The sequence below is a fragment of the Balaenoptera borealis genome (assembly GCF_965194805.1).
Source record: "Balaenoptera borealis genome assembly, contig: HAP1_SCAFFOLD_1455, whole genome shotgun sequence".
NCBI classification, from domain to species: Eukaryota; Metazoa; Chordata; class Mammalia; order Artiodactyla; family Balaenopteridae; genus Balaenoptera; species Balaenoptera borealis.
In genome coordinates, this window is record NW_028122769.1 from 70,693 (window position 1) to 86,530 (window position 15,838).

Below are 15,838 nucleotides of genomic sequence, written 5' to 3' on the forward strand. Positions count from 1 at the left end.
TAGATGCCCTTTTTTCTAATGACTGGAAAAAGTGGGAAATGCACAAACATAACCTGAGGACTGTTAGGGAGCCCCGAACAGTTTTACTGACGGGTAAGGGAGATACTGTTCTGTAATGGAAAACAAAACAAAATACACTGAAACAACATTAAAGTGGGTACGCTTGAGCACAGCCGCCCCACCAGCTCTTAGCTGCAGAGCAGTGGTTCTGAAACTGATCAGCCTGCATTATTCAATGTTGCAAATCTTCAGTAAATTCCCCCTGGGAACCAACACCCCCTGAAACAGAGCCCAGGGATTTGCAATTACTGTTTTGGAGTCACCAGCGCTGAACCCACAAGAAAGGCACTTGCCCTCCCACCCAGCTCTTCCCAGGACCACACCACAGACTGTCTTTTTCCATTGTCACCGTCCTGTCTCCTGCCTCAGCCCCTTAGTTGAATAAAGTGTCACAATTCATACAAAGGAAAACATGTCCAGAGGGTCTGACTTGCACAGAACAAGGTTCCACAGCTTAGGACACTGAACACAAAACATCCCTCCCAGCAAAGTGTGATAGGTATGCTTTAGGGCTGCAATGAGAATTCAACAAGAAGCTGTGTTAGAGCATCTAGCACAATACTTTCTCTCCCACACACGATCGCAAGACGGGAGACAGTCATGGTGAAAGAGGGGTGACATCCAGAGTGTGGGGCATTGCAGTCTTTTCATTACTGAATGGCCCGTTACCTGCCACTTTATACTAGATAAAGGAGAGAAAATGAGGAAAGCCAAAACTTGTCACAAGCATGTGATGTGTTCAGGACCCTCCCAGATGCTCTAAGTGCTACCTCACAACTCCTCCATGCACCCGGCAAGTGGGACGGGTGTTACAGTCTCTGCTTTGCAGACAAGCAAAAAACAATCATTTTAGGTTCGGGTGAGGGTATTTTATTAAAGCTTAGCTCCCTTTTCATTCTCTACCCCTTCTAAGAACATATCCCTGCGATTTGTCAGTTATTCAGTATTGTTTGCTTATCAATACCAGACTGTCTTTTATATTGATATACTGGCAGATATATTGGAAGGTTTCTGTCTCTAGTTATCCCTGTGTGATTGTTTCCCCCCCCTTTCGTTGGCTCAGACACAGGCAGTGACTTGTGTCTTTGGGGAGAGGAAAGGCTGAACAGGAAACTCTCAGCTAGGGCCTTAATTATTCTGGTCACTGATCAAGATGAAAATGACCCCTGCCCCTGGTGGCCACGGGGCATGCACTGTCATAATGAGTGTCAGCTTTGTGCAGAGGGGGAAATTACCCAGAGGTAGAAATTACCCAGAGTTGAAAAGGAGAATAGCTCATGCCTTCTTCAAGTTGGAACAAGGTCCAGAGCAGAAAGATACCAAAGGGAACAAAGTCAAGTGGGATAATTTGAAGTGAACAGACTAACCTATCTCCAGGGCATCTAAATGTCAAGCAAGTAAATGGCTAAATTGAAATTGTAACCACGGGAAGTTTCCCTCCAAGATCTTCATTACATTGTCTCAAATGGGAGCTCATCAAGCTCTGTGTATTTCTTTCCTCACTTAAATGCATCTTAATTCACAGAAAACTCATTCCAGATTCCAGGCGGGGCTGGGTGAGTGGGGAGAGGGTGAGATAAGCAGGAGTAACAGATGTTCCCAGGAAAAAGGGGCCATAGGGCGGCAGGCCCTGGGGATGCTCCCTGACCATCCCACTCAGAGATCTCTGGGATTTATATATTGGTGTTTTTGTCACAACCCTGCCTACATTGCTGAGGGAAATTTAAGCATTTGCTCCAGCTCTGATTTCTTAAGGAGCAATTCCAACTATCTACATATACCATTTCTGGCTATCAGGATGTAAAAAATGCAGAAATCCTCCCTCTGGACCTGTCTAGGTAACCTCTGATTCCCTTTCTGCTGTGCTTCCTGCAGTCTGCTAGCAGCCTGAGCAGGAGACAACAGGTAGTTTTCCAAAAAGTGTATCCATAATGAAAAAAATCACACAGAGCTGACTAATTGTAAAACAGATTCCTGTACTAAATGCAGACATACCCTATAATGGTTTTGTAAACAGACAATTTAAAATTAAATAAAAAATAAGTGTATACTTGTTAATTTGTGATTCAAATTAAATGCCAGTGATATTAAAGAAAAAAAGCACAGTGTGACTGTTCACATGTGACTCCCTTAAGTTCTGTGTGCAGTGTCCCGAGGGACAACTTTCAATGCCCTTGGCAATTAACATTCATCACTGCAGCTCTTTCTGCATAAAATAAACAAAAATCCATTGCTACTGTGTGTTTTGTTTTGCTTCTCTCATAGACACTCCTGACCAAGTTTTAAAGAAACACACAGTAGCGAGGCATTCAGATCTGAGTTGATCTCAGGCTTTGCAGTTCTTATGTGTTTGAAGTTCTGTATTGACAAGACTATAAGATGATTTTGCTCATTTCTCACCTTAGAAATAAAATACAAATTGCCCAGCAAGCCTATAAACCATCCGAACATGTACTAAATACCTCATGCATGACTGAATAAAATGTATGACCAAGTTTATTTGTGCATCTCCCGTGAAATCTTCATGTTTATGAGAGATGCAGCTCTGAGATCTGGTCTAATTCTATAAAAGCATCATTGTGCATCTTTCAGAGGCCCCCTGAGTTATTCAGAACAGATATGATTCCAGATCATTGTTGAGGCCACTCAGAATAGCTGCATCTCCCTCTGACATGTAGAGAACAGTGGGGAATCCAGGATGCCCAGAAGGGCAGGAGGCCAGGCGCTCTGCTCCAAGGCCCCCACCACTTCCCAGGGACACACCGTTACTCTTCTTAAGGCGAGAGCTCCTTTTTCTTTTTAATTAAATTCAGTGTAGGATCATGTCAGGAAATGCAAGGGTGACATGCTTAGAAATAAAACCATGAGTACTAAATTATCCATCCATACTTGACTGCTCAGTTAGCCAGAAGCCTTTGGAAAAAAAGTCCATTGATGGTAAAACTTACATTTTCTTTAGTGATGTTATGTAGCTGAATTCATTACAATTTGTAAGCACACTGTGGAAGCCTTGGATAAAAAGAGATATGTACAGACGAGCTGCTATACAAAATAGAGTAGTAAAATGAGAATGCAAAAAGGATGAGGTCTAAGCATCACAAAATGTAAATACTACTGACAAAGGTGCATTTTTCTGGGGTGTAGGCATTCATCCCCAGCAAAGTATGGCATTATTTTGTGTCGGAGAAAAGCCTGCTCCACTGGATTTCCTTGGAGGAAACATGGCAACAAGGGAAGAGTCTACTGCAAGGATCACAGGACAGAGAGAACAGGGAACCCCTGAAATACCATCTTCCAGTCAGCCCCTAGTCCAGAAGCTCCTCATTAATGTTCAGAGCAAAGGTGGGAGTAGCTGACCACAGGGTCCACTGAGATATTCCATTAGCCTTTGTCACTGGCTGTGGCCTTCCTGGACCAGTCTCTGTGCTACAAGTTAAACCAGAAGTTCAAGACTCCTGTGTGCTTTGATCATTAGTGATCCCAGATGCCTCATGAAAGGTTGCTAATTGAACCTCACCCCTTTGGCAGGATTGAAGGTCACCTCACTTGGTACGTCTTTCATCAGTGACTCCAAACAAAAAAAAGGGAATATCCCTACAAGAGGTAATGCAATTGCATTGGATGAGTAAAGCAGTATGTAATGGGATAAAATATATCTCCATAGGGATGCCAATAATATTTATTAAAAGTGGAGTACACAAAGACATCACGGTGTATGTCAAGGATACATACTGTTAAATAAATAACGTTCATGAACATTTCTGTATATTATACATGATGTAAAAGTGATTACTTTGGAAAAGAACAGAGTGGAATTTGCTAGACAACTATTTTTGAATTTGGATAGTGCTTAGAAGGGCTTCCACATACCTTTTGGGAAGTTGCCAAGTACGTCATAGGCAGTACTGACTCTTGGAAAAATACTATGGCAAAATTGTGGCCACCATAAGATACTTACTGGGCAGATTATAAACACAGACATAATTTTGCAAGGATAAACTGTTGTGTTTTTCATTCCTCTCCGGTAAATCCTGTTAGCCAGTGATCATTATCCCATGAAGCCCTAGAGAAGCCAGGGAGGGCAAAGACCAACTGAGAAAATAGGAAACAGGACGTGTGATGTCTCCCTCTTTGGCAGGAAGAAGAGATGGGAACCCAGAGGATCCTGGGAAAGAGAGGAAATGGAGGAAGGGTAAAAGGTGGTGGGAGGGTGATTCAGACACCTTGTTCAGGAACGAAGTCCCAGGGGGATCAGAAAAGTGAGAGGAATAAGCAAGCTGTGGAAAGGCTTTGTCTTGGCTTCCATTTGGAATTTTGGGAGATCACCTTGTAGGGGGCTGTGTAGTCATTACTAATGGTTGCCAACTATTTCCCTTCTTCTACCTTCCAGGCACTTGGAGGATTGCGATTTCCACGCCCCCTGGTGGTTGGGTGGGGCTATGTGACCAGCTCTGGCCAACAAGCTCTGAGTGGAAGTGATAGGTTACTTCTGGACTAAACTGCCAGGACAAAACCATTTGACGATCTTTTTCCCCTTGGCATGGTGAACCAGACTGCCCACAGGCCATCAAAAGGGGGCACAGAAGTGAGATGAGAGTCTGACTGGATCTGAACAGAAGGTCAACTTGGCAAAGGCAAATTAAACCTGTAACCAAGGCTGCTCAGGCTGGAAACCAAATGAGACTCATGGTCAGCCTTCAGGGAGGCAAGAAGTGACATCGCAAAGATCCCGGAGGGGACAATGACCTGTTCCCTGGGAACACGGTCTTACCAAGAGGTAAATCCGCCACAGGCTTCAGGAGCAGGTGCCAAGTAACCCTCAGCGTTAAAAGCAGACAAACTCCCTTCAGCAGATAGCAAGGAGCTGAGCCCCAACGTGAGAAGCCCCACCATCCAGCTGCATGAGGGCACCAGCCCTTCTGTAAACCCAAACACTGTCTTGGAAAGAAGCAGGAACAAAGAAATCCGAGCATCCCTGGAAGATGCTCACCCATTCAAAAGAGTCCACTGAATCCAAAAGAGACTGAGGATTGCCTTATTCTGGGGGTAGTGCTATAATTTGGGCTACTTGGTAGAGAGAAATGACAACATCGCCTCCCTGAAGGTTGTTGACAACGCTGAAAAACACGTTTGGTTTGTTCTGGTTTGTCTCATCTAGCATCTTAGGTTCTATGGAGGTAACCTGGAGACTCCAGACCTTGAAAAGGACCATGGGAAAACCTGAGCAGATGAGTTCTGTGTGACAACTGTACGGCAGGGTCTGCACGAACCCTGGGATTTGGGGGCTTCTCCTCTCACATGCTACCATCATGCCGTGATTTAATAAAGTTGCCTGGTCACCAAGACAGTGCTCTGTGCTTTAGTACATGGGTGTATTTTACATGGATGCTATTACATTTGGCCTGTCCACTGCACTCAATACCCACAGTTGCATCTGCAGGATCATTTGTTAAGAAAAATCGGAAAAAGAATGTGTCTTGGCCCTAATAGGTCTAAAAACTTTTAGGAAGCACAGATAAACAGAATGAAAAATCTGACATCCAGAGGCAAAAAGTCCCCAGTACATTCATATGCCTTTATAAAAATCTGGTTTGCAAGCCCTTTTATTGCCATCTGAATTGCTCAGACTAGTATTTGGGAATACTGACCAGTTCTACCAGGCACCTAGCCTGTGAATAAAAGATAGAAATACTGGAGAACTACGATTTTATGAAAAAATATGAGGGACAAGTTTATTATTATAAGATTTGCATCAAACATTTTTGATGTATTCAGTAATATTCTGATTTATATCAGGAGTTGATATACGTCTAGATATTTTAAATTATTATTCACTCTTTCCATTTTCTAACATTTCTTTGTAAAACACAGTGAATTTTACATCACAGCTTATTTGGGATATTGCAGAGTCCAAATAATCAGACGTTCCAGGTTATAAGAAAATATTTAGTGTCTGATGCCCAGGCTTAAGCATTTTCTGCTAATCGAATCATGTGTATTTATTTCCTGCTAAAACCTGGAGTATTAACTTGTACTAGTAAATGTACTTCCTAAAGTGAGAAATAAATATCTTAACGCTGAGAATTGTTGCTAATATGCTCAGCCATCAATTGTATTGGGAGCATTAGACAAAATCTTTCCTGGCTCCACCAACACATAAGTCTGTTGTGAGGAAATATGATCAATGTCTCGGTACGGGAAAGGTGAAGAATTACAAAGAGAAAAGAAAACATCCAGTCAGTTCAGCTTGTCTCCATCTACTTTCTGTTTGCAATACACAATATAGTAATCTGATATGCCATTTTTGATCAAGTTAAATTTAAAGCAGTCTCATTTGTGCCGTCAGTGATGAGTGGCTTGCCGCATTAGAGGGCGTGATTTTCAGCATCTGGGACATGAATGGAATTGTCCCTCTTTCTGGGGATGATTGTTTATGCAAGCACTTTGGGGGAACAAAAAAGGAGAACAAAATGTGTGTACGCTTCCTCCTAATCAATCTCAATCAGCTCTGGCCAGACCACTTATCTCACCACCATGCCTGCGGTGACTAAAGAGAACACGTCACGTGGCTAAAAAGAACATGTTCTCCGGAGTTGGAAAGCAGCATCTGAAATGCTAAAGCCAGTTTCATGAAGGGTCACCTCCAGTAACAATAATTGTAAAAACAAAAGGTTATTCTCACATGCAAGATCTAGAATGAAAGTCCAGCATGATTTACTCTAAGGTAGTTTGTTTACTTTTGGTTTTGGTTTTTTAACTTTTGTTTTGAATAAACTTGGATAAACTGCATAAAGTTCCTTTAGGAGATTTTTGAGAAGAAAAAAATGAAGTCAATATTATAGCATGTTCTTATTTAGAATACACAGATTTCAGCAATCTTGATTTTACATGAGAAATATTAGGTCACTTGTAATTCTAGGAAATATCAATTTAATATTGATGGAAACAAATTCAGCTAATATGAATAGTCAAACCCAATTTGACTGTAAAGACGTAAAGCTTCAAGAACTTTACATTTTTATCTAATGGCATCAATTTTCTTGAATAGGTATATGAATACATGTACGTGTCTGTGGTTTACCCCTTAAAAAAAATCCATCAGTTCTGAAAAATTATACATTCAGGCATTTCCAGTAATTTGTGTTTCTCTGTATAAAAAGGTAAGGTGTATGACCTCAGAGGGGATACTTTGTTAAATGTATTATCTGGAACCCAATCCCAGACTTCAAAATGGGAATGCTAGAGGAACCAGACTAGAAATTTCAGAAGTAAACTCCAGGAGCACTTAGTCCAATGTTGAGTGATGATACTAGCCCATTCCTATCTCTACAATAACCAACACTTCCATTAGGGAGCTCACAGAAAACACTGGCAAACAGGTGGTAACATGCTCAGGAATCATGGTTTTCAAAGATGCAAGGTCTGCATCTCTCTGCTTTGGCCCACCTGTCCCTAGAAACGCCTGGATCCCTCCTAACTTCTCCGCTCATTCCTCTTAATATCCTTCATAGACTTCTTTCTTCTATTTATTGCAAAGTCTTTCCTAAGAAATATCTTACTACTTTTCATAAATTAATAGAAAACAAAATAAATACATAAACTGCATAAGTAAAAAATATGTAAAAGAGAAAACATGAAATGTGCAATAAGTTCTAGTCAATTAATTAACATTTGTTATGTGTTGAATCAATGAAGTACTTTAAAATCATAAAATGTCTTAAAGTTTGAATTATTTGGCTTTGGGGGGTTATATACAGTGGGTCAAATTTATATATATGCACACACATACAATCAAAAATTATGTATAGACTATTCTCTTACTACCTTTATGTATCAGGTAGATGAATTGATCAGCTGCTATGTATAAAGTTCTTGGTGGAAGCTGTGATATTTGAGACATTTCTAATTCTTAATGAACATTCTAGAAGCGCAATGCCTTATGGGCAAAATAAGAAACTAGGGGTGTAAGACAGACCACCTTCTTTAAAACTTCCAAATACCACAACACAGACCAAGGAAATTTTAACCATACAATCAGGGAGTCGAACATGATTTTCCTCACTAGATCATACACAAAATATTCCAAAAAGCTAAAACTACTATATATGAAGAATCATCGCCCTCATTATATTCATCCACATTTCATACTATCCACATTTTACATCATAATCATCTAAACTAAAGTGAACTAATATGTTCTCCAGCATTTACCAAGGCAAAGGAAATGTCAATAAAGACTCTGGGATGCTGGCTTTTAACAGAAAACACATATAGATAATCCTTCAGAAGGAATATTGATAAATTGTGCTGTCTAAAGCATGCTTTAGAAATGGGTCTGAAATCAGGTGGTAATATCTAGGGATATTTAGTGAAATGTACACTATATGCAATCAGAGTAGCAACAACCATGAAAAAAAAACCCTCATCAGTTGATTGCCACTCTTAAAATAATTAATTTAAATTTGCAAAGAGAGTAGTTTAAATATAAAAGATAAGCTTTGTACTTACCATTTTATAATGATGGCTTATAATATTCTGAGTTATTAGTTTTTTAATTAAATATAATGGAAATAAGTTCATCTTAAGCTTCAGGATTTTCCCTTCTAATGTTTATAAACTTCCCAGTGCCACTATATTGATAGCACTGGAGGCCTGAATCATAAAGATACTCTACACATGCAAATTAGAAACACAACACACAAGCCCCTCGGGCCACTTTAAACTAATTAAATATGGCTTATTTAGTTTTTACAATTTTAGGGAAACCACTGGAAAGTTTAGATGTTAAGCTGATATTAGAATAACCACCAGACCGAAAATGGGTAATTTGATAACTGATCTCATTGAAATCTGGTTTCAATGAGAATATATTTTTACTGGGGTGCTAAAAATGATTATGAATGATGCTTTGAGGAGTAAATATCTGGCCACAAAATGCTTTTTCCTGGGAAAAGACCATGAAGGTGGACAATTAATGGACATGCCTTCCCATCCTGAGCTCATTGAATTTCTTCACCTGTGTTCTTACCCTTCCCTGCCAATCTATTTGATCCCTTACTAGGTTCCCAAATTTGATCCTTAAGGACACAGTAAAGTTCAAGCTAGACTTTAACTCTGATCTTAGAAATGTCAAAGAAAGGGAGGAAAACACTCAATTCCTTAGTAGTATCTCCAGAATTTACAGCAGTGCGTTTACATGGGACACAGTTAATTTTAACTTTTACTTTCTGAATTCATCTTTCATTTAAAAAATCTATCCCTTAAAACAGTAGCAAAACAAAAGCAGAAATAGAGACACAGACGTAGAGAACAAGTGTATGGATACCAAGGGGGAAAGGGGTGGGGTGGGAGGAATTAGGAGACTGGGATTGACATATATACATTATTGATACTATGTATAAAATAGACAACTGATGGGAACATACTGTATAGCACAGGGAGCTCTACCTAATGCACTGTGGTGACCTAAATGGGAGGGAAGTCCAAAAGGGAGGGGATATCTGTATGGGTACGGCTGATTCATTTTGTTGTGCAGTGGAGGCTAACACAACATTGTCAAGCAACCATACTCCAATAAAAGTTAATCAAAAAAAGTAGCAAAGCATTTGAATTTGAAGTGTATGTATTCACTTATTTAATCCACTGAATTAGTATTTGTGCAATAGAAGAGGTAATTCACTCGACAACATTCAAGTAGCAAAAACGGATCTTTCCAAAAAGTAAGTCATTAACTCCCTTCCCACTAATAGGAAGGGAATCTTTATTTTCAGTAGCAGCCTTCACCTGGTCTCCTCCCAGGCCAAGTCCTGGGAATGGAGTCATTTTCCCATGACATCCTTTGGCAGCTTCACATCTTGCAAACATCAGGCTTCCCCAGTGGCTGCAGCACTGGCTCCTTCTTGTGTTGTTGTACTTATTCATGACCAGCGCACTTGACTAGTCACCCTTCTGTCGCCGGTCCTAAAACTAAAAAGGGATGATAACCCTGGAAAAAATCTAGACTCCAATAATTCCCTTCTCATAAATCTTATTGATGATCATTTGCTGGCAATCAATACGGAAGGAAGATATCAAAACAAACCAAAAAGTGGATCATAAGCAAGAAGAAAGCTAGCAGAGGAATACTAGCAGATATGATGAACCTGCTGCTTTCTTCAGTTTCATTAAACTCAATATCATTAAGTTTTGACCTATAAGAAGGAATATGAACTAAAAATGAAAATAATTCTCTCTGGGAAAGAATCAGGGTGGATTGACAAGAAGACAGCTGCAGACTCACCGTCTCTGCGATTAAGGCTTGCGAAGCCAGGGCCGTGGCTGCTGGACCGCTCTGAGGAGCTGCTGAAGGAAGCCCGGGCCAGGGCAGACGCCAGAGGAGCGTCACAGCTATCTGGGGGGAAACACCACGTGCGGGTTAATACACTGCTTAAAGCTTTCCTGTCCTCTCTTCCTCTCTTCTTCCTTCCCTTTTACTTTCCTTTCCTTCCTATTTCCCTGCCACCCTCCCTTTTCTTCTTCCTTAATTTCCTTTCTTTTTAGTTAACAGGCTAGGAAAATGCTAGAGCCTGTGGCAAACATCAGTCTTGATCAGAGGTGTGTTAGTAAACGTTGAACAACAGGCTCTTAAGGAAAATTAAAAACCCTGATTGGTAGCATTTGCCACTTTCCATGGTGTAAATACTCGTACCATGGCCAATTCAAAGCTAGCAGCGTGATGTCACTGACCAGGAAGTTGGAAAAAGAATCATTATATAGTATTTTCACCACGCAGACACAAGGTATGTAAATAACCTCAAGAGCACTGATAACAGCAAGATGACATAAAATAAAGTAGGAAGTGGTGAGTTTTCAGAATGTATTACTTTTGTTTTAATATGATTTAATTAATTATGTTTATATAATTTAATTTTTAATAATGATTGTATTTTCATGCAAAATTCATGAAAAGTTAATGATTGGCTCTTGCTAGCTGCTAAAAATTGGTTCCAGCACGTCACTCCTAAATGGGAAAATATTAAAAGTATTTCCTTGAAAATCAGAAAGAACACTTTCACAGACACCACTGTTTCTATTGAACATTGCACTGAAAGTCCTATCAGTACGTAAGAGAAAATTTAAAAATTAAAAGCACAAAATTGGATAAAAAAGAGCAACCGTTATCGTTTCCAGATGATATGATTATGGAGGTAGAAATTCTGAAAGTCATTGGCTAGCTTAACAATTCATTATACAAAAGCTGATAGTATTTCTAAACTTATCCATAGTTAGAAATTAAATTAAATAGGATAGCAAATACTAACAAAACATATAAAGTATCTAAGAATGAATCTTACAGAATTTGCAGGACATTTATGGAGATTATTATAAAAATTGTATTGAAAGACATTAAAGAAAAACTACATAAATTCAGACTACAATGATTGCAAATAGGAAGACTACTTTTAAGGTACTGGTTTTCCCTAGCTTGATCTAAAGATTCATTAGAAGTTCAATCAAAGCTCAGGAGGGTTTTTCACAGAACTTGAAGCAGTGAACCACACAGCTCAGGGGTTCTTAACGTGTGGTACAAATATGATATAGGGGGTCTGTTGAGATGAATAGAAAAAAATTACATCTTTATTTTCACTAACCTCTAGCTAAAATTTAGCATATTCTTCAGTCACAAATGTAGACAAACCAGACTATATTCACCAGTGCCCGTGCATATGTTACCAACATAAGTTACAGATATTTTAATAGCAATCGTTGTCCAAGACATCTAGAAATATTGTTTATGGTCCCCTTTACTTCAAAATAACAGTATTTATTAAAGTCACCACTAGATCTTGTTTTTTAATGCGCTAATAACTAAGAAACCACTATGTTACAATTTCTAGTACATTGATATCAGCATTTCAATATAACTATTTACTTTGTAACCCTATGTATACATTTTATGCATTTACAAGCATTGCTGTGAGAAGGGGTCAGGCTTCAGCAAAGTGCCCGAAGGGTCCTTGGCACAAGGAAGAGCAAAGAAACACCCGTTGTGAGTGTGTGCACTGCAAGTACAAAGCTGTTGAGACATTACTGGGGCATTATTAGCCATTCAGAAAATTCCAGAAGATTGGGATTATCCACAATCCACAGTCAGCTGTGCTAACTCGAATGTTAACGTGACAGTTTCTCAGGGGACAATTTCTCTGCCTGTTGAGCAGACCAGGCCTGCATCATTCCCCCTTTAGGTAAAGGGGTCCCAGGGATCTAAGTAACCTGCTCAAAGTCACAGAGCTGGTGGAGGGTAAGTGAAGATTATCTCCATCAACTGTTTAGCTTGGGAAGCCTGCTCCTTTCCCAGCCTCCCCCACCACCCCCAGCACGCTTTCCTTTCTGAGTCTCCCCAGACGCTCCCCACTCAGTCCCCTCTGCTCACATCTTTCTCATCTCACCGTATTGGGGTCTCTCCTTTCTGGGTTGGAAACAGTGAGGACCAAGTGTAGATTCTGGAGCCAGACAGGGTGTGGGCATGACATTTACCAAGCTGCCTACTCTTGGGAAGTCACTGGCCCTCCCTAAGCCTCAGTTACCTCATCTGTACAATGAGGATGTCACACAACTGAATCACACAACTGGACAAAGGGGAATCACACAATTCATAGGGTTTCTATGAGGATTAATAGTGTTTGCTTTTATTATTTTCAGTATGGTAAGACAAGTCATCACATAAGCTTCTTCAAAATATTCTATAAGGACGTTTTCCCTATAGAGAGATATAGAAGGCAGCATTCAACGTTCCAAGCCATATTCTCATTTTTTATTCTTTCCTCAAAAGAAGGCATATGAATCTTAGTCTTTAAAAAAAAAAAAAAGAGTAAGATGTACTCGCTCTTATGAAGTCATCTTTGCCTTTGAGAAACAATTTTAAAAGTGATCATTTTCTTTACAACCCTAATTGGTTGTTCCAATTCACTTCCACACAGTCAAATTTGAGAATGCACGTGATCAAAAAACGTGACCATGTCCAATAAGGTACTTGGAAAAGAGCAGCTCTGTGTTTGGACAGTGTTTTCAGTACATTCACTGTGGTTTTAACTAAATTACATTCAAGTTAGGTGAAGTCTCAGATGCCATCCAAAAATCTCCTTAACCATTGTTTTCCATCTGAAATGTCTATATTTTATACTACGATTCCTGGAGCCAAAATTGTTAAGACACAACTTCATTTTCTTTTTCTGGAATCATTAAAAAATGTTTGATTTCCACTGAATATTATTCTTATCAATAGTCTGATACATACTATTTCTATCCAAAAAAAAAAGATGAATCCTGAAATGCTTCAAAGCTACAACAATTATTCATAAATAATTGTTTTTAACAAACGAGATGGCAAAACAACTGAAAAGTACAACTATTTACCACTTAGGGGGAAAATGAGGTGAGTACAAGTAATAATCTTGTAAGAATTAACAAATGAAAATAGACAGATAATATTACAGTTAAATAGGCTAAAGTAAGTTTATTTCTCTTCATAATAACACTCATATTAATAAGAAATTATTCTATGAAATAATCTCAGTTTTGAAATGCACTTATTCCTTCAAAAGTGCAAATGTACTCAGAAGCTCAAATGTTCTCAGAAAAGCTTAGGAACTCTAAAGGGAAACTGAGGATCCGTTGTAACGTGTCTTATAGAAAATACAGACACACCGTAATTGTTCATGATTTATGTATGATTCAGATCAGAGTGCTCGGCACATCCCTGTGTGCATGCTTCTATAATACGTTCTTATGTATTAAATGAGCAAACATTGTCTCAGTAGTTGTACCTATTGTAACATCATTTTAGTCAATGGCCTATTGTTTGTCCTGCCAACAGAACAGCTTTATACTGAAATTATTAAACAATATTTCAGCTTCTGTTTTTAAAAATTATATATATATTCTTTTCTCCAGGTAAAATCTTAGAAATTTGGAACTTCCCATAGCTGGGGAAAACATAATCCTCTCAATCTAAGTGACACTATCTGAGTGTTTTCCAGACCCTTGACCTCCTCCTAAAACTACTTAAATCTACCCTCTCCATAAATAAAAAACAGACCCAGACAAACCTCTTTGGATTACTACAGCTCCTTGGTGATGCATGCTCTTAGTTTCTTCAGAACTTTCAAATCCAGTTTATACACAACTGTATATAAATGGCATCTTTTCAATATGCATTATGTTCTAAAGTAGACTAAAAATTCCTCAGCAAAGAAAATGTCACTTTACTGAATTCATTGATGAGCTCTAGTAGTTATCTGGTAGCACCTGTAGGATTTTCTATGTCTAATATCATATCATCTGCAAACAGTGACAGTTTTACTTCTTTCTTTTCCAATTTAGATTCCTTTTCTTTTTCTTCTCTGTTTGCCACAGCTAGGACTTCCAAAACTATGTTGAATAAAAGTGGTGAGAGTGGACATCCTTGTCTTGCTCCTGATCTTAGAGGACATGCTTTTAGATTTTCACTGTTGAGTATGATGTTAGCTGTAGGTTAGTTGTATATGGTCTATATTATTTTGAAATATGTTCCCTCTAGGACCCTTTCTGGAGAGTCTTTAATCATAAATAGGTGTTGAATTTTTGTCAAAAGCTTTTTCTGCATCTTTTGAGATGATCATATGGTTTTTATTCTTTAACTTGTGGTGGTGTATCACAGCCATTGATTTGCAGATACTGAAAAATCCTGGCATCCCTAGGATAAATCCCACTTGATCATAGTGTATGATCCTTTTAATGTATTGTTGGATTTGCATTGCTAGTATTTTGTTGAGGACAGATGAATGGATAAAGAAGATGTGCTACCTATATACAATGGGATATTACTCAGCCATTAAAAAGAATGAAATAATGCCATTTGCAGCAACATGGATGGACCTGGAGATTATCATACTAAGTGAAATAAGTCAGACGGAGAAAGACAAATATCTATTAAAAAATTTAAAACAATAATTCAAATAATTATTTTAATAATATAATAATAACCTTCCAAAACAGAAAGCACAAAGTCCAGAGGGCTTCCCTGGTGAATTCTGCCAAACATTTAAGGAAGAAATCATGCCATGTCTCCATAATCCCTTTTAGAAGATAGAAACAGAGGAATACTTTTTAACTTATTCTATGAGGCTAATAGTACCATAATACCAAAACCAATCACAGATATTACAAGAAATGAAACCTACAGACCAATATTTCTCACGAACACAGATGCAAAATCCTCAACAAAATATTAGCCATCAAATCCAACAATGTATAAGAAGAATTACAGGGACTTCCCTGGCAGTCCAGTGGTTAGGACTCCATGCTTCCACTGCAGGGGGCCCGGGTTCAATCCCTGGTGAGGGAACTAGGATCCCACAAGCCACACGGTGTGGCCAAAAACAAAATAATAAAGTAAAATAAAATAAAAATTTTAACAGATTTTTAAAAAATAGAAGAAGAATTACATACTGAAACAAGTGGAATTTGTCCCAGGTATTCAGGGCTGGTTCAACATTCAAAAATCAGTTTATGTAATCCATCACATCCACAAGCTAACAAAGAAAAATCACATGGTGCTATCGATAGATGAAGAAAAGCATCTGACAAAATCCAACACCCATCCATGGTAAAAACTCTTGGTAAACTAGGAATAGAGTTGAACTTTCACAAATTGATAAAGAATATCTACCGAAAACTTACAGCTAACACCACACTTAATGGTGAGAAACTGGAAACTTTCCCCACTAAGATCAAGACTAGGCAAAGATTTTCCCTCTCA

The 15,838-nt window shown here is 38.8% G+C and overlaps 1 protein-coding gene across 14 annotated transcripts in view; it reads right to left on the reverse strand.

Annotated features, from left to right (window-relative positions):
* LOC309622073 (contactin-associated protein-like 3) overlaps positions 1-15,838 on the reverse strand; it is a 94,203-nt gene that overhangs the window by 45,074 nt on the left and 33,291 nt on the right. For 13 of the 14 annotated variants that reach the window (XR_014240461.1, XR_014240462.1, XR_014240463.1 and 10 more), the window contains exon 2: positions 10,340-10,450. The exons of the other annotated variant lie outside the window; for it this stretch is intronic. Coding sequence is in view for 7 of the 13 variants with exons in the window: in XM_082409260.1 (XP_082265386.1) it covers positions 10,340-10,450 (111 nt within the window). In the remaining 6 variants the exon portion in view is untranslated. The remainder of the gene's footprint in view (positions 1-10,339; positions 10,451-15,838) is intronic. 14 annotated transcript variants of the gene reach the window in all.